The sequence below is a fragment of the Solanum pennellii genome, chromosome 8, assembly GCF_001406875.1.
Source record: "Solanum pennellii chromosome 8, SPENNV200".
Lineage (NCBI taxonomy): Eukaryota > Viridiplantae > Streptophyta > Magnoliopsida > Solanales > Solanaceae > Solanum > Solanum pennellii.
Window position 1 is genome coordinate 4,114,454 of NC_028644.1, and position 23,706 is coordinate 4,138,159.

The 23,706-nt window shown below is 34.6% G+C and overlaps 1 protein-coding gene across 2 annotated transcripts; it reads right to left on the reverse strand.

Moving 5' to 3' along the window:
- Positions 1–1,935: 1,935 nt before the first annotated feature.
- LOC107026895 (BAG-associated GRAM protein 1-like) lies at positions 1,936–22,652 on the reverse strand. Of its 2 annotated transcripts, XM_015228006.2 has the most exons (18): positions 22,259–22,438; positions 16,728–16,778; positions 16,444–16,541; positions 15,604–15,679; positions 15,312–15,440; positions 15,143–15,189; positions 13,375–13,492; positions 13,154–13,270; positions 12,673–12,702; positions 12,458–12,557; positions 9,973–10,079; positions 7,950–8,093; positions 7,765–7,869; positions 3,865–4,011; positions 3,718–3,771; positions 3,494–3,557; positions 2,380–2,441; positions 1,936–2,278 (listed from the first exon to the last, which is right to left on the reverse strand). In XM_015228006.2, exons 1-18 carry the CDS (start codon positions 22,436–22,438, stop codon positions 2,168–2,170), a joined length of 1,740 nt encoding a protein of 579 aa, XP_015083492.1. In that variant the 3' UTR covers positions 1,936–2,167. The 2 variants fall into 2 exon arrangements, with proteins under 2 accessions (XP_015083492.1, XP_027775156.1); XM_027919355.1 differs by lacking the exons at positions 7,765–7,869; positions 7,950–8,093 and having other exon boundaries at positions 1,963–2,278; positions 22,259–22,652.
- Between the last annotated feature and the right edge of the window lie 1,054 nt (positions 22,653–23,706).

Below are 23,706 nucleotides of genomic sequence, written 5' to 3' on the forward strand. Positions count from 1 at the left end.
GCTCTTTTCTTTTTTTTTTATCGAAAAAATGACCCTTTTGGCTCTCGATTCCATATAATTGTGTTATGTATTCTCACTTGGTTTGAACTGAAGTGAAAATACAGGATGCAAGTAAATTGTGTGAGCATATTTGAATGCTACTCTAACTGCAGTCTCTGTACAATATATTCTTTGATCTGACCAACTGTGAGCGATACTATCGAAATGTACCCTTCGCTGCTGCCTTAGGACCATTATTGTGAATCCCAATATAGACGTAATGGAAGCAATTGACAAGTTGTGACAATAAATTTTCTAGACTTAGCATTGAGAATAACACAATTGAGGATATTCGGAAAAAGAAAAATCATCTAATCTTAATACAAATATTGTGATCCATAAATCATATCATATTATATTATAAGTGGGAAGTTCCTTAGCTCAAAGTTGAATTACGAATTTGCCTTTCACTTGAACATTATTTGAATATATATAACATTAGATGAAAATAAAAACATAATATTTAAATTTTTAATTACCTGAAAAATTAATTCACATTTCAATTACAATAATTAGGATAATTGAAAAGACAACAATTATACTTACACTTAAATAACCATGAATAAGGTAAGTGAAAAGGCAATTGAAAGTAATAGATCTATGACTTTCTTCAGGTAAATAGAGAAACTACGTTTCATCTTTAAGTAAACCATTTCATCTTCATATACATTCAAAAAGGCATGTAAGATATAGGAACACCATTTTAGTTAAGAAATTGAAGACTCTAAGACAATCATGAAGAACATNCCCCCCCCCCCCCTTCTATTGTAGAATATGTCTTTTGAGATTAATTTGTGATACAATTTGAAGTGTTATTGGAATTCAAGGTATATAGATTTAATCGAGTACTTTTATAATGTAGATTCAGTTAGGATATTTGCTAGTTTTTTTTTCTTTCTCTATTTTATTAATCTTTATTTGTTTCGTTTCCCCTTTTTATTTTTTTTTCTTAGCTTGTTTTTCATTTTTGAAAAGGTCAAATTTCAACAATAAATATGATGAAAGTATATAATTTACAGGTAATAGTAAAATAATTTTACCTTTGAGAATCACACATGGTATTTTTCGCAACTATAATATTTTTTATGCAATATATCTTTTAGATTGTATATATCATCATTTCTCTTATAAGAGTTTTTCCTTCTCCTATTTAATTTTGGGTGATTGAAGATTAAGATCTTAGTTAGAGAACATATTTCAATCTTCCCATGTCTTAGATATTATTTTCTCTTTAGTTTGAATTTGTAATATTTTTTCCTTCAAATTATATATAACTCATCACAAACATGTTTATAATGTTATTATTGGTTCGTCTGTTTTTCTTATTTTGTTAATTTATTTATTGTTTATCAAAAATTAAATTTGAAAACTAAAAGATATTAATTATTTTTACTATTCGAATAGAGTGATGAATTTTTCATGAATACTGAAACATCATGTCATCAAAAACTAACACAAATAATGCTATATTTTATATAAATACAATAAAATATACTCATATGTAGACCCGTGGACGTATCACAAATAATTGCATTCTCAAGGCAATCTTATTGTATTGTCGTTAAGCTTCGATGTTTAGGTGCTTTATAGAAAAATAAGTCATTTGTTTGGTACACATTTTAGGATCTTCTTGTTGTAGTATGCAGGATGTGTATTGAAATTTATATTTCTGATAAATTTGTCTCACGCCTTTGTTATTTCATTAAAGGCATTCGATACATTTATTATTATTTTTCAATTAGGAATTCATAGGCATATTTTACCCCCAGTTTTCACATATTTCTGGTTTGTTTGATAGCAAATGCACCATTCTATTTTATGATTTATTTTAATGAATAAAAAATAAAAAGTAAAATTAATATTGTTAATTTCAATATTTTATATTTTATAACTCACTTTTAAATAAAAAAAATATAATAATAGTAAGGGACAAACGTGCAATGCACGTTATCAGAAACTAGTTTACAAAAAAGCACCACTTGACCTCTGTTTGAGGAATAGGGTGCAGTTGCTATCCAAAGATTACATGGACTTATGGTGGTACTATCTTACTTACAAACAAATAAAAACAGAATTATAACACACTTTCAAAGATTCCTGAAGCTAAATATAACCTAAATTAGACGTTCTATTGAGTAATGGAAGGCTCAGATGCAGCATTTTGCATTTCATTACCTGAGAGTCCGGATTGAACAAATGAACGAGCCATCCCTGTCATTGTTGCAACCTCTTTCTTGTACTGCATAGGGATGGAAGAGAGTACAAGGGGGGGATATGACATAATCAGTTTCTTGTGAGTCAGCTTCGCTGCAGATATAGGTAAAAGCATGAAAATCTTACCTCGTCGACAGCTCCTGCCTTAATTTTAGACTGCATAATGCACCATTTCTTGAAATGCGTACCTGTTCGAATCTCAGAAGTTAGTTCGCCTTTACAACGTAATAATTCATATCCCCATTCTTAATATGTTAGATGGTTGATACTTTGAATTCTAATCTTCCTGGTCACCCATATAAGATATACTTTACCACAGTTGCTCCTGTAACCATCATGTAACACAATTGACATCTATGAACTATACGTGGGCTGTATCATATGCTATAATTCATACAGATAGATACAACAACTCAGTGTAATCCCGGAAAGTGGAGATTCACATAAATAGACTTGAATAAGATGACAATACAGATTCAGACCAATCAGCTTGGAGTAAAGAAATTTTCTAACTGCAGCTTAACATCAAATGATCTTAGGAGGAACTTGGGAAGCACAAGTGAAGGCTCAAACCATTGCAAGAGGCAAACAGATTCACACCTACTTAAAATCCCAGCATGATGGATGAAAAGGGTAGTAATCTCCCATAGCCTCCAGGGCTTTGGTCAAAGTGGTAAGAGCACAAAACGTGATGTGTGGGCGCACATCATAGGTTCAAACCCTATGGCAGGCGAAATCTCGGGGCTTAAAGTGGAGAAGAGTAGGGGGCCGGGCTCATAATCAATCAAATTTCAAACGCAGCCTTTGGCCCTCAAGAGACTTTTCAGTAAGTAAAAAATGAAAGAGTAGTCCATAAGAGTCGACGAAAGAGTACTACAAGGTGACTAGTAAGGTAAGTGACAGAAAGTATAAAAAAATGATAAGCTAAAAGCAGACATGCAACACAAGGATGATTAGAAAGATGAGCAGCCAAAAGATACTAAGAGGTTGATAAATGACACTGGTTGATTTTTCACAAAGGTAAAGTCATTCCTGGTGGTGCATTACAAAATGAACAATGTAGACAAATATTCCAGATCTTGCCTGGTCTATTTCTAGAAAAAAATCTATTATAAAAAATTACCAAAAATAATCGGTGAACCAGGAACGAGAAATTCTTTAGAACGAGCAAAAGGTGACAAATGAATAGTAGATTAAACACTTCCAACTGAACGAGAAACCATAGCCTAGAGAAACTTACCAACTTTTATGTCTAAAATGCAGGACGAGTCAGAAGATGCCTCTAACAACCATCTACAGTGAACCTGATTCAATGACAAATCGAATTATAGATAAACAAGGGGCAATCCTACAGCAGATAAGCAATGATACATAGCATGTGGGGTCATCTATAAGGACCACCATTGAATTGAAAGCACAAATACTGGAAAACGAATATGGGCTGATGAGCAAACCCAGCAATACCTCAAAGCATGATCCAAATGGGACATCATGGGCCTGTTGTACAGTCTCAAAAACCTAAAAGAAAGGAAAATGGTAATTAATATAATACAAATTATTATAGCATAAAAGCAACCAGTAAACAAGGTGGCAAAAGAAATGATGAGATACCAGCATTTTCTTATCCGGTGACAAGATGGCGTGCTGGTACTCTGTCATTGCTGAATCTGGGGGACACATGGGACTGTTACATATGGTTCTGAATGTTATCTCTCTGACTTGGCCGTCATACTCATCAGCAGAATGCCATGGACCTATCTATAAAAATAAAGGCATTCAAAAGTTTAGCCATAGTTAAGGCCACAGGAGTGAAGCAATTTTTATTTTGGGGTCACTCTAGCTCTAGACAGGAACAACTGAACTTCCAAAGATGTGCTAAATTTTGTTGACCCAATTGCAGAAAAAGAAATGTACGCCTGTGACAACTACTTCATATTTATTTACTTCCTCTTTTTCTTGAAGTCTGAAATTTTTATGCCCCAAAACTAATTTAGTTAAAAATCAGCAGAGGTCAATCGAATTTTACAAGACAAAAGGGAACAAAGAGGTCCAAGTCTACAAAGAACACATCAACTAAACATAAGCAGTTGTTTTCATCCTTCTGAAAGGTTACTTCTTTTTGTTCCATCAAGAAATAACTCATATTACACTTTCTTACTTCTTGATGGATTATTTCGCATCATCAAATTTTTCTTATTGTTTTCAGGGTTAAGGATAACCTTTATTAATTGAGGAAACATTTCTACAGTATGCAGGAAGAAGTGAAAAAGGCTAAATTCAGTTCCTAAATTGTCCACTCGTATTTAGGTGATTTAAAGCTATGTTGCTTGGACTCTTCACTTTCGGTGCCGCACCCGTGTCAACACGATGTGGGTTTGGATGTGGGATCCGTACCCAATCTGGTCAACTAGTTTTGGGTACTTTGACCAAATTTGAGAGTGAAATTCTAGACATATTCAATGATTTATAAAATAAAACCAAAACTAACTTTGACCAAATTTGAGAGTGAAATTCTAGACATATTCAATGATTTATAAAATAAAACCAAAACTAAGGTGGAATTGAAGAAAATGAATATATAAAACTATTGTCACTCCATTTTCTTTCATCTCCTTTCAAGATTCTCCACTTATCAATATTTTCTTAGGGATGGCAATGGGGATAGGGCAGCGTGGGGTGGGGCAGGGTAAAACCTAAATGGGGCGGGGTGCAGGGAAGGGTAAAACCTAAATGAGGCAGGGCGGGGTGATACACAGTTCTGCAGTTATTTTTGAATTATGTAAGAAGAACAGAGCAAAGTAGATTATTACTCTGAACACCACTCTCACTGATGAGTTTCACTAATCCACTTTATTTCACAATTGTGTTGCTATTCTAAAGTCAGAGACTTCTCTATTACTCTTTTTTTTTTACATATATATATATATATATATATATATATATATATATATNATATATATATATATCAATTCGAGATTAAGTATTTCATATTTAATTTTCAATATCTTGATTATTTCAAAAGGTTTGAAGAATGCATGTATAAATGCAAGTTCAAAAGGGAGTTTGAACTTGTATTCTAAATCAGAAAGAATATTGTACAGAAGGATTGAACATATTACAAATAAAAGAATAACAAGCAAAAATTGAAAAAGAGGGTAGGGCAGGGCTTAATAGAGTGGGGCGGGGCAGGGCTTAATAGAGTGGGGCGTGGCAGGGCATGGATTTTTTTTAAAAAAATTACTAAATGGGGTGGGGTAGGGCCAGTAAAAATCTAAACGGGTTAAGGCTTGCCCTATCCCGCCTCGCCCAGTTGCCATCCCTAATTTCTCCTCAAGCTTTCCACATAATATCTCATAATTTAGGTTTAATAACTCTATTTTTAGGTATTTAAATTATATTTAGCCGAATCCGGTCACCCGTATCCATACATGGATCCGTATCCCCAAATCTTAAAATTTAGATCATAGAGGATCCGACCTCTAGATCCACACTTGTACCTGACATCTGCACCTGAGTCTAAAGCAACTTCGATTTAAAGTAGTTTAGTAACAGTAAAATATAAGCAATTTTTTCCCTGTTGATCATAGAAAAAACGAAAAAGGGTCTAAAATACCCATGAAATATTGAAAATGGTACAAAATTACCCTTCATCCACCTATTGGCTCAAAAATGCCCTTTTCATCCACCTATTGGCTCCAAAATACCCTTGTCATCCACCTTTGAGTTCAAAATTGACCACTTATTTAATGATTTTAAATTTAAACTATTTAAATATTTTTAAAATACTTGATGTTCAACTATTGGTTATAATTTAATTTATTTGTATTATTTATAAACCAACCCATTACTAACTAAACCCCACCCAATCAATAATCCAATTATAATATCAAAATCTTCATAAACACTACTAAAACACGATAAAATTATAGATTAATGAAAATGACATCCAAAATTATTCGAGTCCGAATCGAAGCCCCAATTAAATTTATGTTGAGCCGCTTATTTAGAAGGACACTTTCAATTTAATTCTCTTTCAAGATTGAATTAGAAATTTATGATTAAAGGAAAGAAGTAATACATCCCGAATTAATTCATTCACTTTTTTAAAATATAATTTTATAAATATTTATGATTTGTTTTAAAACATTTAATATATTATTTTGAAATAAAATTAACTATGAAGTAACATCACATAATTGGGACGTAAGAATAAATAAGATGAACATAGTCAGACTTTTAAGTTTATCGGTAATTTTTATTTAAACACTTGAATGTATGATAATTAACTTCTATAGATATTTTCGTCTCAAATTTTTTAAAACACTCAATTGGCAGTAGCTTTTTTATTGTTGCATTAATAATGTGAGTGATTTATTAATTTGGAGGGTTTAATTAGTAATGGATGGGTAGTGGATTGATTTATAAATTATACTAATAAGTTAAATTATAACAAATAGTTGAGCGCCATGTATTTAAAAAAATATTTAAATAATTTCAATATAAAACCGTTAAATAAGTGGTCAATTTTGAACCAAAAGGTGGATGGCAAGGGTATTTTGGACCCAATAGGTGGATGACAAGGGTATTTTGGACCCAATAGGTGGATGGGAAGGGTATTTTGGAGCCAATAGGTGGATGGAGGGTAATTTTGTATCATTTCCAATACTTTGAGGGTATTTTAGACCCTTTTCCGTAGAAAAAATTAAGTGTAGGAACAGGAATCAGATACGGTGAGGCCAGTGATGTATCAAATTCATCAGACTTTCAGAACATAAAAGATTTATGAGCAAGTAATGCTTCTTTCAGATTGTGATAGGCAATTCTAGCTTTATGTTTCAATACCTCATCAACCTAAAGGGAATTTCCTAGAGCTGAAAGTATCATTTTCTTTCCATTCGATTCAGAAAAAAGCCTTCTCAACTCATCATCTTTTAAATCTCCTAAATTGCTCTCCCCTCAGTGCTACTTTCATGTTCCTAACCACCACCAGCAACCCTTGCTCCTCTTCAGCCCCTTCTGACAGGCCCGAGCATATACCCAGCAGTAAACTCCATGCAGATTTGGATATATACACACAACATACCATCACATTCAAGGTATGGAGAAAATGTATTTCCACATAGTTCACATTTTCTGCTAACTTTGTTTTCCAATAAATAGAAAGATTAATAAGAAATTGCACCAGAAACACTACAACCTGATAATCAATATCACAGGTTCTTCAAGGTAACTAACATGCTTATTTCCTCTTGGAACTACAGCTATTACCTACCTCTTTTACTTTTGACTGGGCATATGCCCAAAAAGATGCATTTCAATTGAGTGAGAAATTATTTTGACATCCAACTATAGTTAAACATCCTGCTTCACCCACAAAAAAGTTTTTTTTTTTTTTTGAAAATAAAGGAAAAGAAAACAAAAACTGTAGTACTTGAGCTCTGAAGTGCATAAAATGAGAAGCACAGTTCACAAAAACGTTCCAACTGTAAGAAACCAGGACATGGAACTTACGTTGAGATTAGAATCTTTGCGTGCTGTACGGTACTCGGTAGTGAAATTTGAACCATCAGACAATAGTATGTCAAAAAATTGTTGAGGTGTACATGGGAAGGTGTCCTGAAAATTTATAATAAAATCTTAAATGATGTATCAAGGTTCTAGTTGCTAAATGATAAGAGCTTAGGTTTCATACATACATTGTATATACCAGATAGGACTTCTTCTTTAATAAAAGGCTGAGATTTCCCAGTCATTGGCACATTTTCTTCCTGGCTCATATCCATCTTTTTATTTCCTTTAACTGAGCTGCTATGTGCACGTAGTGCTGACTGTTCCCTCTCCTAAAAGAAAACCAAGATGGAAAATGTGTGGGCATGGGGGGTCATGACCGAGAAGATAAACATAGGTATAGAATGGAAAATCTAGGGAAAACTGTCATGACCAAAGGATGCACTATAAATAATAACAAACTTCTTAAATTCTAAGCTTTATGAACAAATTTAAAACTGCTGAGATTAAGAACACATCTGCACATGATGTTGCTTCAACAAGTCACAGATAAAATATTATTACACAACATCAGAAGTATGCAGTGACAACAACAAATTGTTATACCTCTTAGCAATGTTTTGTAGCCTCTAAGATTAACAGAGCATTTCTTTGCTCTTCTGCTTGGCAAAAAAGTTGATAAGATGCTTATGAGAAATGAAACATGAGCATCATTCTTGAGTAATAAAAAATATTTAGGCAAACAATAATTAACATGTAACTTGGGACCTTCCTTGCACAGTTACACAATGCAATCACATTGAAGAAACTCGTACATGCTACTTCCAACATGTTTGCGTTGATTTACAACCAATCACTATTCCTTTCATTTTTGATAAAATACAAAAATAAAATAATAAATACATACATATTAACCAGTAACCGTTCCTTTTTAAACCTAATTTATCCAATCCTATTTGAAACCCAGTAATCGGGATGTTATCAACATGGCACAGAGCTATACTAGAAGAGTGAGGTCTAATGAAATAGAGATTATTGATATGAAGTTGCTGACTTGCCTCTGCCCTCAAAAGGCCCATGTCTGCTCCCGATGATTAAGATTATTGTCTAGGATTATATTCTTACAATTGATCAGCATGAAAGCAATCACCCTTTTTTCCTTGGAACAAGGATCTATTTACAAGCACATAAAAGTAGGGTGCTTTATGTCATTCTTATGCACTACTAGGCAATTGAATCATCCATCACAAGTCAATACATGTACTCTAGTCCCTTCCTTTTTCTATTTTCTTTCTTTATATTCTACACAGCATTCTCATGCTCGCAATATACATCGATATGCCTGAATGTTTATCACTCTAAACGGCTTCCTATCACGGTATAGCTCTTCATGAGAGAACATCAATATGGTAATCAAAATCAAACAGCTATCCAAAGTTTTCTTCTTTCCTAGAGTGTAAATAGAGATATTAACTATACTAGAAGAAATCATCCGTCAATTAGAAGTGAGATAAGATGATAAATAGAAGAAAGACATAAATTTGATGTCTAGTATGCTAATGCATTAGAACTAGGTAGCTTACATGATACGTATCCTATTTGCTACATGACTCTTTTGGTATAGTTAACTTAAGTAGGAAATATTTCCAATGTGAAGCACAGTAACACAGGTGGGAAAGGATGCAATCACTTACTAGTTCACTGTCCTATTGCATCCAGATTATGGGTATGGTCTGGAGCATAAATTTGAGAGTAACATGGATACTAGGGACTGCCAGAGAGGTGCTTCTAGGATATAAATTGGGAGAAAGAGAAGGAAATCAGAAGATCTCCTCCTGCACTCATGCAGCTAATATGCGAGAAAATAGGAGAGCCTTTGACGGATAGAGAACTTGTTTGTATAGATTATTGGAAATAACAAATTTGTACAACTTTGAAGCACTTAGTGATATTGTGTTGCTGTTGATGCTCTTTGTAGATACTCATCTCTTCCTTTTAGATTCTCTACATTTTGTATACAACTTGTATGTGGGATCTCCCCATCTCATTAATAAATTATAACTTCATCAACAAAAAAATAAGAGGAAAAACACAGTGAAGCAGGCAATTTGATTTGTAGGATGTTCTAGAAGCAACTTTCATTAAGAATGTATAACTGATTAATATCTCAAATAATTAGAAAAACGAACTAATTAAAAGCAGAGAAAATACCTTTTTCTCTGCTTCTAGCATTTCATGGTAGTTCGTTGTTGAGCGTTGCAAGGCTCTAATTGCATGATTCCTATTCCAAAAAGACGCGAACATATATCGTACTCGCCCTGGAAGTTGAAATATCATGTGATTAGACAATCAATATTAAGAATCAAGAATGTCAATATTAAATTCACCACTAACATGAGTTGAAATAAAGAACTTCTCGTCTTCACAATTTGTATCTCGTTTTAACTTGAAAGACTATTGATAGAGGAGTTAATTGTGTGTGTTTTTTAGTTTGTTGTTAGCTTGAAGAACATGTGGTGCCAGCCAACAGGTAGATATTAGAGTTCTTTTTTGTTTTTTGTTTTTCCCTAAAAGCTTTGAGTATTAGGTGGTAGAAAAAGAAAACTTCCTTTATTTTTTTTTTTTACAAAGATACAGTTTTGTGTATAAATCTTCAGCATTAAAGGCTGGGATCCCAAATTACATCATGGAACTACATACAGTTGAGCATACACAACAAAACTAAACTAGATCCTACTTCATCTTTACAAAGAACCTATGATATCTATAATAGCTATAGGATCATCTACTTACTCAGAACAGCACCAACAGAAAAACGTGATAATACAAGTCATTTTAATCCTGTGTAATGCTCTCATAACATTTCATATTTCTCTCCGGCCATATGGTTCGCCAAATCACTGTTGGGACAATTCTCCATCTGCTTTGGTTTGTACTGCCACTACCTTCATTGTTCTAGCTTTCTATAGCTTAACTTGCCCTTTGTGGCATGGTCCAACTCGTGCCCCTGAAGCTGGTAAACAAGTTCTAAAGTTGTCTAACCACCCTACAGTGAAGAAACACAACAGATGGTTGATTGTCTCAGCTTGTTTCTCACAAACAAAACACTAGGACACAATCCCTCTTCATGAGATTTATCCTAAGTTAGTGCTGCCTCTTTTACTACCAACCAAGTAAAGATTGCCACCTTATACGGAATTTTGACTTTCCAGATAAGCTTCCAAGGCTAAAATCTCAGTTGAGTCTCATTTGATTCAGATTCTTGTAGGCAGAGCTAACCATAAAGATACCTTTGTTGTGATGAAACCACCTGAGAGTGTCTTCTCCCTCTTTCAATCCTCCAAAATGATATAGGGTGCCATGAAATTCAGCTAGTCTATCACCTCAAAATTATCTTAATAAATAATGCTCTATCACTCATATAACGTGTAAAGAATTAAAATTAAATTTCAACCCACAAAAAATCGCATATACCCCATCCCTCCCACCCCGCATTAGTTTTAAAAAAACCCACTTCACCCGCCCCCCACAACCTCAAACCCGTCCGCCCCGTCCCGCATAGCCTTAAACCCGCCCCACCCCACCCTAACATCTGCCCCGCTCCATTGCCATCCCTAAATTCACTTCCTTAGCTTCCAGTAGTCTATCTTCTCATACTTGGCCTGAATCACTCTAACCCAAAGGGCCTGCTCCTCTTCAGGAAATCTCCACAACCACTTCATCACAAGGCTTTTGTTCTGCTTCTTCAAGTTTCTAATGCCTAACCCAATTTATTTCTTTGAAAGATTTCCAGTCTTTTATTTAACCAAATGAAATCCTTTGTACTCTTCTCTCAGTTCCACAAAAGAATCCTCCTTGATGCATCAATTCTTTCCTTCACCTTAGGTGGGAGAGGAAAAACTAACATCAAATCTGTTGGCAAAGCATCTAAGACAGACTTGATCAGGGCCAATCTTCCACCTCTAGACAAATACTGTGCTTTCCATCTGAATAATTTTGGGTTATATGGTACTTAAAATTTCATTTATTATTTTTGATAATTAAGAAACAATTTTATTATCAAGTGAGCAATGAATTAAAAAAAAACAAAAACTATTTGGACATTATAACCCAACTGCCATTCAGCATAGCCCAGACCCCACTTAGTGGGATTTCCTAGATATGTTGTTTTTGTCATTACAGTTCAGCATAGCACCTACCAAACAAAATAATCCTACATCACGCTATTCTCTACTCCATATAGGGTAGAAGTTACAGTGATCCAGCCAAGACTGCTGCTTATAGCTCCTCTTGAATGAATGTCTTGGATTATCTGCTTCACGAGAGACTAAATGGACTGCTGCTTGTTGTAAAACTTCATTTTTCTTAAAATAAAAGTAGATACTATTTTGGGTCAGTCATCATTTTCTTTATAAAAGTAGATACTACATAAACGAAACTTGGCATGAACTTCAGACTCGCATTATCGTGCTAGGAGTCTACAAGAGTTATACAAGTCAACAGAGAATCTCCTCCTAACAAATCAGTCAATCATTCTACATCTCAACCAAAATCAGTTTGCACAGGGCTTCCCTCCTAACAAACCAAAACTCAAAAGAACTGAAAAGCTCATTCATTATCCAACTTGCCGACTCATTTGAAGGAAGAAAAAACATATAAGATAATTGAAATTCACAAAATAGGTTGGTTTACTAACCATCAGGATTTCCTAAAGGAGGTACCCCATGACCACCTGCACCTGTACGCAGAATTATTGTAATAGCAGGGTTAATGAATGCATGCTGGCTCCTCCTTATCTAAAAGCAAAATAACACTACCATCAATTTCCAAAATATTTCCAAGGCAACCTTCCCAAGCACTGTGACAACTTGGAAATGACAATCCTCATAACATGCACAGATAATATCATACCTCGTCAATATCTCCTAAAGGAATAACTACCTGTGAAAAGAAAAAAGAAATAACTAGGTCAAATGAGCAGCCTAGAATACACAAGCTTCATCATTCTTGATATAGATTTACTATATCAAAATGTCTGGGGGGAAATACAGTCTTGACCAGTTAGATCCAGGGTTGGAAAGAAAAATATTAGGATAAATAGAAAAGGGATGTCTTTAGCCAGAATCAAATTTTGTTTATCAATCAGAAAAAAATTCCAATAAATTTTGAATAACATCCTCCAAAGTTCAAAATATCAACAAGTGAGGTTGCAGTAGAAATATTTGTAACTAGCCTTCTGAATGGAAGTACTGCACCCAGGACAAGCTAATTAGCATTGGGGAAAACAAACAAACAAACAAACACCACAAGTAAATGCTTGAAAAAATTCAAAGAGCAAATTCACAAGGTCCCAATTTCCAATTTAGGGCATAGAACTTAAGGTGGAACTGACCTTCATTTGCTTTGAGAATACATTTGAGTGGAAGCAAATATGCCACGAGGAGACGTACATACGTCCATGATACAAAAATGACCTCTCAAGTGCACAAGAATAACTATGCTCAACAACCTGCAATTAATGGTTCCTTCAGTGATCAAGCTGAATAGTCTGGTTGTCCAACTTAGTATCCTTGCAAAACTAAGAGACCTCTATAAAACCAAATCAGCACTTGCCTCATCAGCAGGGAGATCAAAAATTGTTTGCAGCGGGCCAGGTTTCTGATGAACTACAGTAGGCCCTTCTTTATCCAAACCAATCCTTCTACGAGTATTAGCACAGCCATTCAACCCCCTAAGACACCAAGAAAGAACACGGAGAGGAAAGAACATTATCCACCAGTTCTCAGAAATATTATCTTTTGGTGAGATAGATACGACAGAACTATAACACTATCATCAGTTATTTTGCTGATGGATAAATAATCTTCCAGCAATCGAAAGAGTAATTTGTACTAAATAAGTCTCCTGCAACTCTCCATTGAAAGCGTAATGTTCAAATTGAACATGAAAAGCATTATCTAATTATTGCAAAACAAAGAAATTAGATTACATCTCGTCATCCACTTGCCAACTAGTGAAATAAAGGATCAGCAAAATCATATATGCTGCCCCCCCCCCCTTTCTTAATGATAATTTGTTACTCTGTTATTTATTTTTTAGTAACAACCTGTGTGTTATCACACCCAGATTTGGCTCTTCTAGGTTTGTAGTAACTGGCATCAAACCCTCAAATTCATCCGTGATTGCATGTACTTGTCCCAAGTAAGTTGACATACTTGATTCTTATTTCTTTAATTTTTTTTCATTCGAGATATCACGTCATAAAAACGAGATGTGTCATAAGTATATAAAGCGCGAGCCTTTTCACAGACTTAATAGCATGTATGGAATGGAAGGTACAAGGACAGTATCTTGGAATCAACAGGTCATCACTAGAGACTATATAATTGAGCGTCAAACTTCTCCCGCGGTGCTTTGGTCTTTTCATCTATCCAAGTACTCACTAGCCTTTTGGGTTAAGTGATATTGAACACCTTGACCTTGGTACTACTCATCATTCGTGGAAACCCATGCTAAATAGTTTGAACTTCCCATTAATGATTCAGAAGTAATCTTAAGGCTTGAAGTTCTGATTTTCGTATTTTTTTAGCCAAATACATCAAATCAAGACATCTTGTGAAATGTTAGTAGCCCAATATCTGGAGAAAATCAAAGTCGCAACCGGATCTAGAAAAAAACAGTTTCAGTTGCCCGAAAATTAAATCTAACAACAGGAAAGAGGTCGAAATCATCAAGAAAAAGTATATAAACAGAATTTTAGGCTTGACTAGAGTAATACTTTTTCTCAAGGCTAAAATATCATATGTTTGTTTTTTTTAATCCATGGTGGTTGTCCTCCACTGGCCTCTTTACCAGTTGGACAATAAGAATGTTTTTCTCCAAATTGACCTTTAGGTGGGAGTTTATATGGAGCAACCACCTGGTTTTGTGGCTCAGGGAGAGTCTAGCCTGGTGTGTTGATTGCAACGGTCACTTTATAATCTGAAATAGTCTCCTAAACCTTGCTTGGAAAGTTCAGCATAGTAATTCATGAGTTTGTCGGAACTCGTAATGAGGTTGATCACTATTAGGGGTGGAAATTGGGCGGGTTGGGTCAAATTTGGGCGGGTCATAATGGGGGTTAAGACAACAATCGGGTCAAAACCCAACCCAAATTTGCTTGGGTCAAAACGGGTTAGGTAATGAGTTATATAACGAGTCAAGACTCAGCCCGATCCTATTTTTACTAAGTTAAATTGTTTTATTAGTTATTTTGAACTATTATAGTACCTAATAAAATTATCAGGTTAAGCATTTTAGTAAATAGCATTAGTCCCATGCAGAATGGTTGACATTCAAACAGGAAGAAATGAAAGGCCCCAAAAAGAAGACAACGCCCTACCTTGATGAATTGATATTGAGTTTTACTGTTTTAATATGAAGACAAACCTGGAAAAGAAACAGTCATGATTTAGTTTCACAAGGATAGAACTTTACGGCATCAAGCAAAACCATGATGCTTTATTCCAAAAGAAAAAGGGAAACAAGAAGATGAAATCATCAATATATACCTGCCCTGATGTGCTGTTCAATGTATGCCAAACAGCACCTGTCTGACCTTCATTTTCAACAGGTACAGTCACTGAACCAAGAACAGCACTTTTCCAAATTATGTCCCAATCATATATTGTCACATTTATCTGCCGAACAATCAAGCACAATAAAGAAAATGACCAAGAACACCAAAATTCATGTAGCCACAAGTTAATCTAATAAATGACTTAGAGCACTACCTCCAAAGAGTATTACAGAAACACAATATAGCACTTGTGCTTCATTTGACAAGTCTGTTGAATAGCTTACCTCTGCTGGCAGCTCATCAACAGAAAAGTTGAACTCCTCCCCCCACATAGGATTTCTTGAGCCAGGGATCATTGAACTGCAACAGGTACAAGAGTACACATTGTTAACCAGATACAACAATACATGCTGAATATATGCTTTTGTATAAGAACTTAACCATTCCTCATCACCCCAAGTGCACGCTTGCATACACACGCACACACACATATCTCAAGCCTAGTCAACATAACTGCCTCTCCTTCTCCTCACCCCCACCCCCAGCTGGAGCCCTCTGCTTCTGATGATGAATTTAAAGACAAATCTTAGATTGTACCCATTGTTAACAAATCAACTGACTGAGAAGAGAACGTATGCTCTCAGCTGATCAGAGAAACTGTGGCTGACTTTCAACTGTTACTACAGAATACATGAAGTAACACACCATCTTAAAACCAAACCTACCACCAATGTCAGATAGTGTCCATTTTCTCAAAACATAAAGTTCAAAACAACTTTATCTCATTTTAACAATATTTTCATAGTCATCGTTTTATATAAAAAAAAAAAAGTGGAAGATGATGAAAATCAGAAGAAGATCATCGTACCAGCAAGAAGTAAAACTAGCACTAACTTTCAAAAAAAGGGAAGGACTAAGATGTAATAAGGTTCTCAAGTTGATTTTCAAGTTAAAATAAATTCATAAATGCTTGTTTAAGTGAACTTAATAGCAACTGGAAGGACATTCAATGTACAAATATGTAATTGCACTAGAAGTTCATCACTTCCTCTTCAACGATGCAACATCTATTTATATGACTGGCCATTCAAGATAACAGGATAACAAAAATAGATGAGAGTCACCTAAATCTTTTTTGTGTACCACAAGTGATGATTGCATATGGATCTGATGTGCCATTCAAATTAGCAGCAATTAGATTTTTAGCAGCTAACAGTTCAACCTGGAATATAGGAGAAACACTAGTCAAGTATGAATTCCTAAAATACCCATTACATGCATTAAAAATCCCAACACATGAGTCAATACAATGAATTAAATTGGTAAGTAATAGCAATGGAGTACAATACACCACAATTAGAGATAAGAATGATAGCATATTGCATGAGCACCAAGTTCAGAAATATACCTTGATTATATATGCAGAATTAGTTGGAGGGTCTCCTTTTAACTGGCCTATCTACAAAATAAGTGCACAACCACATGTCAAAATAACTCAATGTAACTGAATAATAGAATGGAAACAAAAGCCCCCCACCCCACCCCCCCAAAAAAAAGTCAACAACCTAAACAAATGACTATCTAATCTTATCCAGAAAACCATCAAGGTTTATAATTCTCAAAGTGGAATCAAAGGAATTTCTTTTCTAGAAACTTCCTTCAAGTCAGAGATTCCTGTTAACCAGGCCTCCTGATAAACATTCTAAAGTAAACGTAACATACATTAATGTTAAATTATCAGCCTGTATCCAAGAGATGAGTGGCATATTACTGCTAATTTTGACAATATCTTTTCCATAAAAAGTTCTTCAGTTCCAAATTGAATTTCTTATTTTAAAATGTATTACACAAGGATATCACAGATTGTTATTATGTTAAGCAAATGAACATGTGGACACCACTGATTACTTTCTGATTTTTGTGGATTAGAAAGGTAAGGCATTCACAACTGTTCACCGCTATGGTGGAATATATTACCAAGACCTTCTCATGTTGTTTAACTTATTTACTATTCAACATCAGCCTTATTTAACTTAGCCTTATCCAATTATCTTTTTGAAGGTTTTTGACTTGTACTTTTCACATCAGTTCTTTTTTTTTTTTTTAACTTACTGACTTCACATGTTTACCCTGGGGTTCTAAATTTACAATTTCTGTTATATTTTATTTTTTATAAAGTCAATCTCTGTTTGAAGATAATTCAATCATTTTCAACATTAAACTGAATAAATTAAGCCAACCTAGGTGATACGTTATTTGCAGATGACATTGTTTTGATCGAGGAGACTCCCGGCAAAGTCAACGATGGACTGGAGGCGTGGAGACAGACTTTGGAGTCTAAAAGGTTCAGGCTGAGAAGGACCAAGAAAGAGTATATGGAGTGTAAATTTAGTGATTAGATGCTTGAGACAAACGTAAAAGTGAGACTTGATACTCAAGTTATCCAGAAGAGTGAAGATTTAATTATTTGAGGTCTAAGATCCAAGGACATGGTACAGCTAGGATGAAGTGGAGGCTTGCATCTGGTGTCTTGGGTGACATGAAAATACCACAAAAACTTAAAGGTAAGTTTTATAGAGTGGTGGTTAGACCGGCTTTGTTGTATGGGACGGAGTGCTAGCCAGTCAAAACTCCTATGTTCAAAAGATGCGAGTGGCAGAAATGAGGATGTTGAGATGGATGTGTGGGCATACTAGGAGCGACAAAATTAGGAATTAGTATATCCGGGACAAAGTGGGAGTGGCCGCCATGGTGGACAAGATGAGGGAAGAGAGATTGAGATGGTTTGGACATGTGAAGAGATGTAGGATGCCCTAGTAAGGAGGTGCGAGAGGCTGGAGATAGTATGGTCAATGAGAGGCAAAGGTAGGTTGAAGAAGTATTAAGGAGAGGTGATTAGGTAGGATACGGTGCATCTTCAACATTTCGAGGACATGACGAAGATAGGAGGCTATGGAGGTCACATACTAGGGTAGAAGGTAAGTAGGTAGTGGAGGGTTGGGTTTAGGCTTGGTGTTTGTCCTTGTACTAATCATATTATTGCAGTTCTTGCTTTTGATATCTATCATCATCGGTAAACCTTGCACTGCTTCCTTTGTCAGTTGCTATGTTTTTGTTGGGTTTGTTGCTCTTGAGCTGACGGTCTTGCGGAAACAATCTCTCTACCTCCACGAGGTAAAGGTAAGGTATGTATATTTTATCCTCCCCAGACTCCACTTGGGTGTGGTGTTGTTGTTGCTTAGCTGAGTTCTTGTATTAACTAACTCTTAAGAGAAATGTTCAAACATATTAATCAGCTGAGCATTTTAGAACTCCAAAAAACTGCTGCCAAGTACTTTAAATCTTACTAGTTAGTTTTTTCACAATAACCAAGTGTATACTCCTTATTTCAAATTGAGGGTTTCGTTTCAAGTTGGATTCTTCAATGTAATGTCAACTTTCTTGAAATGGAACATTCACCTTATACATATACCATCAGAAAATAAAATTTGACCCCACATTTTACATTTCCCAAAATCAAAGAAATCAAAATATAGCTAAGTACAACATGGGTCCACTAGCTTAAGCTAACATATATTTAAGTTCAAAGACAATAAGCTGCACTAACAATAGTGCTTGGCCTAGACTTCTCTGAAGACGGTTGAAAAGAACAAAAGACATCTCTTTGCGAATAAAACAAATTTCTTTTCCCAAAGAATTTAACTTTTACTGAATAATACAAACCACCCTTTTGTTTTGAGCAAGCCTTAACCAAACCAAACTTATTCCAGTTAGCTGACAATTACTTTAATTTTTTTTTATAGTTTTTTAGTTTTTCTTTGACTTTACATGTTCTCTTCTTTGTTATTATGCTTCAAATCCTATCCTTTCATGCACATTATTTGTGATACTACTGAAAAGCTTATATGGTGAAACTGAAATTAATAATATGTGGAGAGTCTGATCCAGAAACATCTAATCAGACATGTAGTGCAAACACATTCCAATAAAAGACCGTCCCAAGTGCAACCACCATACCAATTTTCATCTTTAAAATTTTTGGAGTCCCTAAGGAACACACTGATCAGAGTAAAATAAAAACAACCTTGCAACAACACCCAAACATTTGAAGCAAATAAAATAACCTTACACATCCAATCAATCAACAATGCCCTCATTCCCAAATTATTCACAATGAAATTAATTTGATTAACCAACTTATTACATGAAGAAAAAAGAAAGGGACCTTTTTTTCCCTTTATGGAAGAATAACACTGAATTAACTATATTATTACTGTATAGATGTGCATCCTCATCAGTTCATTGACACCATTGCCTTTGATTTAGTTTACTATTTTGCCAAAACATTCAGCTGCTAATAGGGAAGGTAATGCTATCATTATTTTTGTTTCAGCAAAAAAAAAAAATAGGTTAGTTGTGGTAGGCTACAACATAAACCTCATAGATCAAGAGCAAGTATGAGCAACTGAACACATGGGTAACTAAAGAGGTCAACACCCCTTATGGTATTAGCCTCTGGAAATCCATTAGAATATTCTGGCAGTTCCTCAGTAATCAATCAACTGTCAAAGTTCGAAATGGTAGAAAAACAAGTTTTTGGATTGATAAATGGGTGGGTACTGTGAGCTTAAAAGATCTCTTTCCTGACATCTTTGTTTTGGCTCAACACCATTAGAAAACTGTTGCTGAAATGTGGTCACCACAAGGATGGAAACGAATGACTGGGAAATTCCCAGAATGATTGAACTTTTCAAACTACTGAGAATTTCCAAGGAAACCAACCAGGTGAAGACTATTTATGGTGCCATGGGCACAACAAAGGAAGATACAGGGTGAAGGATATAAGCAAACAAGTCTTATGGAGAATCAAGACTTCAAATGACCTTGGAAGCAAATTTGGAGAGTCAAAGTGCCACAAAAAGTGGCATGCTTCACCTGGCTGCTAGTCAATGAAGCAGTTCTGACATTGGTCAATGTGGCCAAGAGAGGTGCAACAGATGCTCCTTATGTTGTAAGGATACAGAGACAGTAAAACACCTCTTTCTACACTGCCATTTCACTGTTCAACTGTGGCAGATTTTCCTTAATCTCAGAGGCATTTCCTGGAGTATGCCTAGTAAGATTGCTGAGATTCTTTTCAGTTGGGAGGAGGCTGGAGTTGGGGCTATAAACAGAGAAAGATGGAGGATAATACCTGCTTGTATATGGTGGACTATATGGAGAGAGAGAAATGATAGATGTTTTGAAAATAGGGACAACAACCTTCAGGAAGTCAAGCTTAAATGTATTTTGTTGTTCTTTTTTTGGTGTACAAATGTCTACTCCAATGAGACTGAGTCAATCATAGATGGTTTAGGGTCCATCTAGTTCCTGGCTTGGCATTGGAAGGACTTTAATCTTTTTCTTGTTTTTGTAAATATGGTTTTTCAGTACTACCTAAGTACTGACTGAAATACAATGTTACTAGTCAAAAAAATAAAGGAAATAGGTTATTTGTGGTAGGCTACAACATAAACCTCATAGATCAAAAATTACATATTTTTTCACACATCATTTATCATTATATTCCATGTCGACATAATGCCACAGCATATTGTTAGGTTTCTGAAATATTTAGGCGTATGGCTCCTGATTATGTACTACAACTACAACTCTACTACTACTACTATGACTCAATCATCAACAAAACTTCTCATAAGACACGTCATTTCACACATTTTGGCATTTAGTAGGAGTCTGAGTTACCACTAACCACACTTCCCTGGTCTAACCCTTCCAAGCAGCAATGTTTTTCTGAAACTTCCCTTCCAAGGCAGCAATTTCGACTAGAATACATACAAATAAAACATTTAAAGAAGCCGGTCAACCATAAATGCAACTGTGTTTCGTGATTCTTGGCATATTTTTCATTACCAAGACACTCAGTAAGCAATGGCTCTTTATTAAGAAATAAAAGAAACAAACAAACAAAAACCAAAGTGAAATTGCCCTTCTTCTCTTATAATATATACTATCACTACTACTAGTACTATGCCTGAATCATAAGCCATTTAAACCAGACTTATCATAAAACACGCCATATTTCACACATCTTGGCATTTAGTAGGAGACTGAGTGATCACCAACCATAATTCACTAGCCTAACCCCTACGAGGCAGCAATTTTGACTAGAATATAACAAATATTATATTTGAAGAAGTTAGTCAAGCAGTATTGCAATTGTATTTCCTGATTCTTGGCATCTTTTCATAACTACAATACTCAAGTAAGCAATGGCTCTAAAGTAGGAAACAAACAAAAACTGAAGCGAGTTCGGTCTTATCCTACCTAAGATAAATACATATGGAGGCACAGTTCTGCATTTTCAAAAGAGCAACTTAATTAGAAACACTTTATTTTTACTTCTAAAACCAGCAACATTCCAAAGGAAAACCTTCCCGATTCAGTAATCAGTATTATTAGGATATCAATACAGCATGATTCTTCACCTTTTTTATATCATTGCTGTCATGCAATAACAAAGTCACTTTCTATAACTTCAAAAGAGTTTCATGTAACTAACTGATACGTAAACCATTACAGTAATCCCACAAAAAACATCACATTCAATTAAACAACTTGTAAAATGCCCCCTAAAAAACAAAGCAAAATGCTTCTAAATTAGCCCCAAAATCCCATCATCAATGCCCAATTTTTTTAATAACCAATAAATTCGCCAACAGTTCAATACTCCATTCCACTTAAATAGTAGGTTTTTGTTTGCTAAGGATTCGAACCCGTAACATCCCTCTAAGCCACACCATCACTATTACCCGTGAATAGATCAAATCCATTAACAACAAGCGGTTACAAAAATTTCTCTTCATACACATTTCTTCAACAATTTCATAAGCAAAAACAGAAATTCACAATACCCAAAAACACAGAAATTCACAATACCTTGTCTTTATCATCGACGACACAAGAATCATCATCGACGGCAACACGACCACCAGCGTTAGCATCGCCGCCGGCTGCAAAGAACCAGTAAGAAATGATGACGAATGCCGTAGCAGCAACGGTGACTTTCACCTCCCACCATGACGGCACCAGTACTTCCAACGCCGTCTCTACAATCATCTATAAGAAAAATATCAAAAAAAAAATGTGCAAATATATAGTTGAAAATGCTGGATCAAACCAAAATATTCAAGATTTTTAAGCACACAAACATTCCTGTAGTATATATATAATTATGTGTATATACACACAGTTTTGTGTGTGAGTATGTGAAAGAGAAGGGTCAATGCCAATTGTCAATGATGATGATGAAGAAGAACAAATAGAAGAGTTCTAACTTAGCCATTGTTGAAAGTTTAATAGTAGTGTGGAAAGACAATTAAATTGTTTGTAGTATAATGACAGTTTTACCCTTTTCTGAATTGTGCGATTGGATTTTCGATTAGGGGTGTGTTCAGTTTGATTTTATATATTATGGTTTGGTGTATCAATTTTTAATTTTTAAATACACTAAATCATTAACCATATTAATAAGATTTTTTTTATCGATTTTAATTCGTAACTTGATTATCGGTTTAACTAGTAAGAGAATGCTTATAAAATGAATATATGACTTCTCCAATAATTTAACCAAAACAACAATGTAATTTTATAAATGCTCATCAAATAGAAACAATAATAACTAAAACATTAAAAAAAATTACGAAAGTACAACAGAAAGAGAAATTAAGACGAATAGAGATTTTATTTTAGGGCAAAGGCAGGAAGTAGTAATGTATTGAGACTAATATTTATGTACGAGTAAAGTGGTAAATCACTATAGTCTTAAGAAGTTATCGGTTAGCTCAATATTGAAAACAAAATTCATAAGCCAATATTTTTTTAATAAAAATATTAGAAACTATTATTTCAGTAGCAATAAATTAATAATATTTTCGATTCGATTTGATTTTCGCACGCCCCTATTTCTTATTTGAATAGCATTTGAGGATTAGGGGTATTTTGAGAATTAGAGGATTAATAGAAAAGTTGGAACTCAAAGTAGAAAAGTTTTATCCTTTTTTCTTTTTTCCTTAGAAAGCCGTCCACGTGAGTTTTGGTGGAATTTATAGCTTTTGGCTCTTGTGGAAAAAAATAGTTTTATATTTTTTGAGCAAGTCAAGTTAGACTATTGAATAAATAAAATTTTATTTTGTAAATATACGATCTTCTAGTTAGTGACAGTTTATTTCAACCCAAAGAAAAATGGCTTAGCTAAATATGGTGTAATTATATTATCTGATATATTTAGTTGGTCATATAATTATTTGATCAATAGATAATTAGATATAATTAGTAAGAATAATCATATTTATATACGTTATGTTGAAATTTAACATAAAAGTGTA

Excerpts from the sequence above, each read along its gene's own strand:
- LOC107026895 (XM_015228006.2), bottom strand. The coding sequence starts at position 22,438 with ATGATTGTAGAGACGGCGTTGGAAGTACTGGTGCCGTCATGGTGGGAG. Across the intron at positions 3,772-3,864 it reads CACCGGATAAGAAAATGCTG|GTTTTTGAGACTGTACAACA; the intron begins GTATCTCATCAT and ends CCTTTCTTTTAG. Across the intron at positions 3,558-3,717 it reads CATTTGGATCATGCTTTGAG|GTTCACTGTAGATGGTTGTT; the intron begins GTATTGCTGGGT and ends TCATTGAATCAG.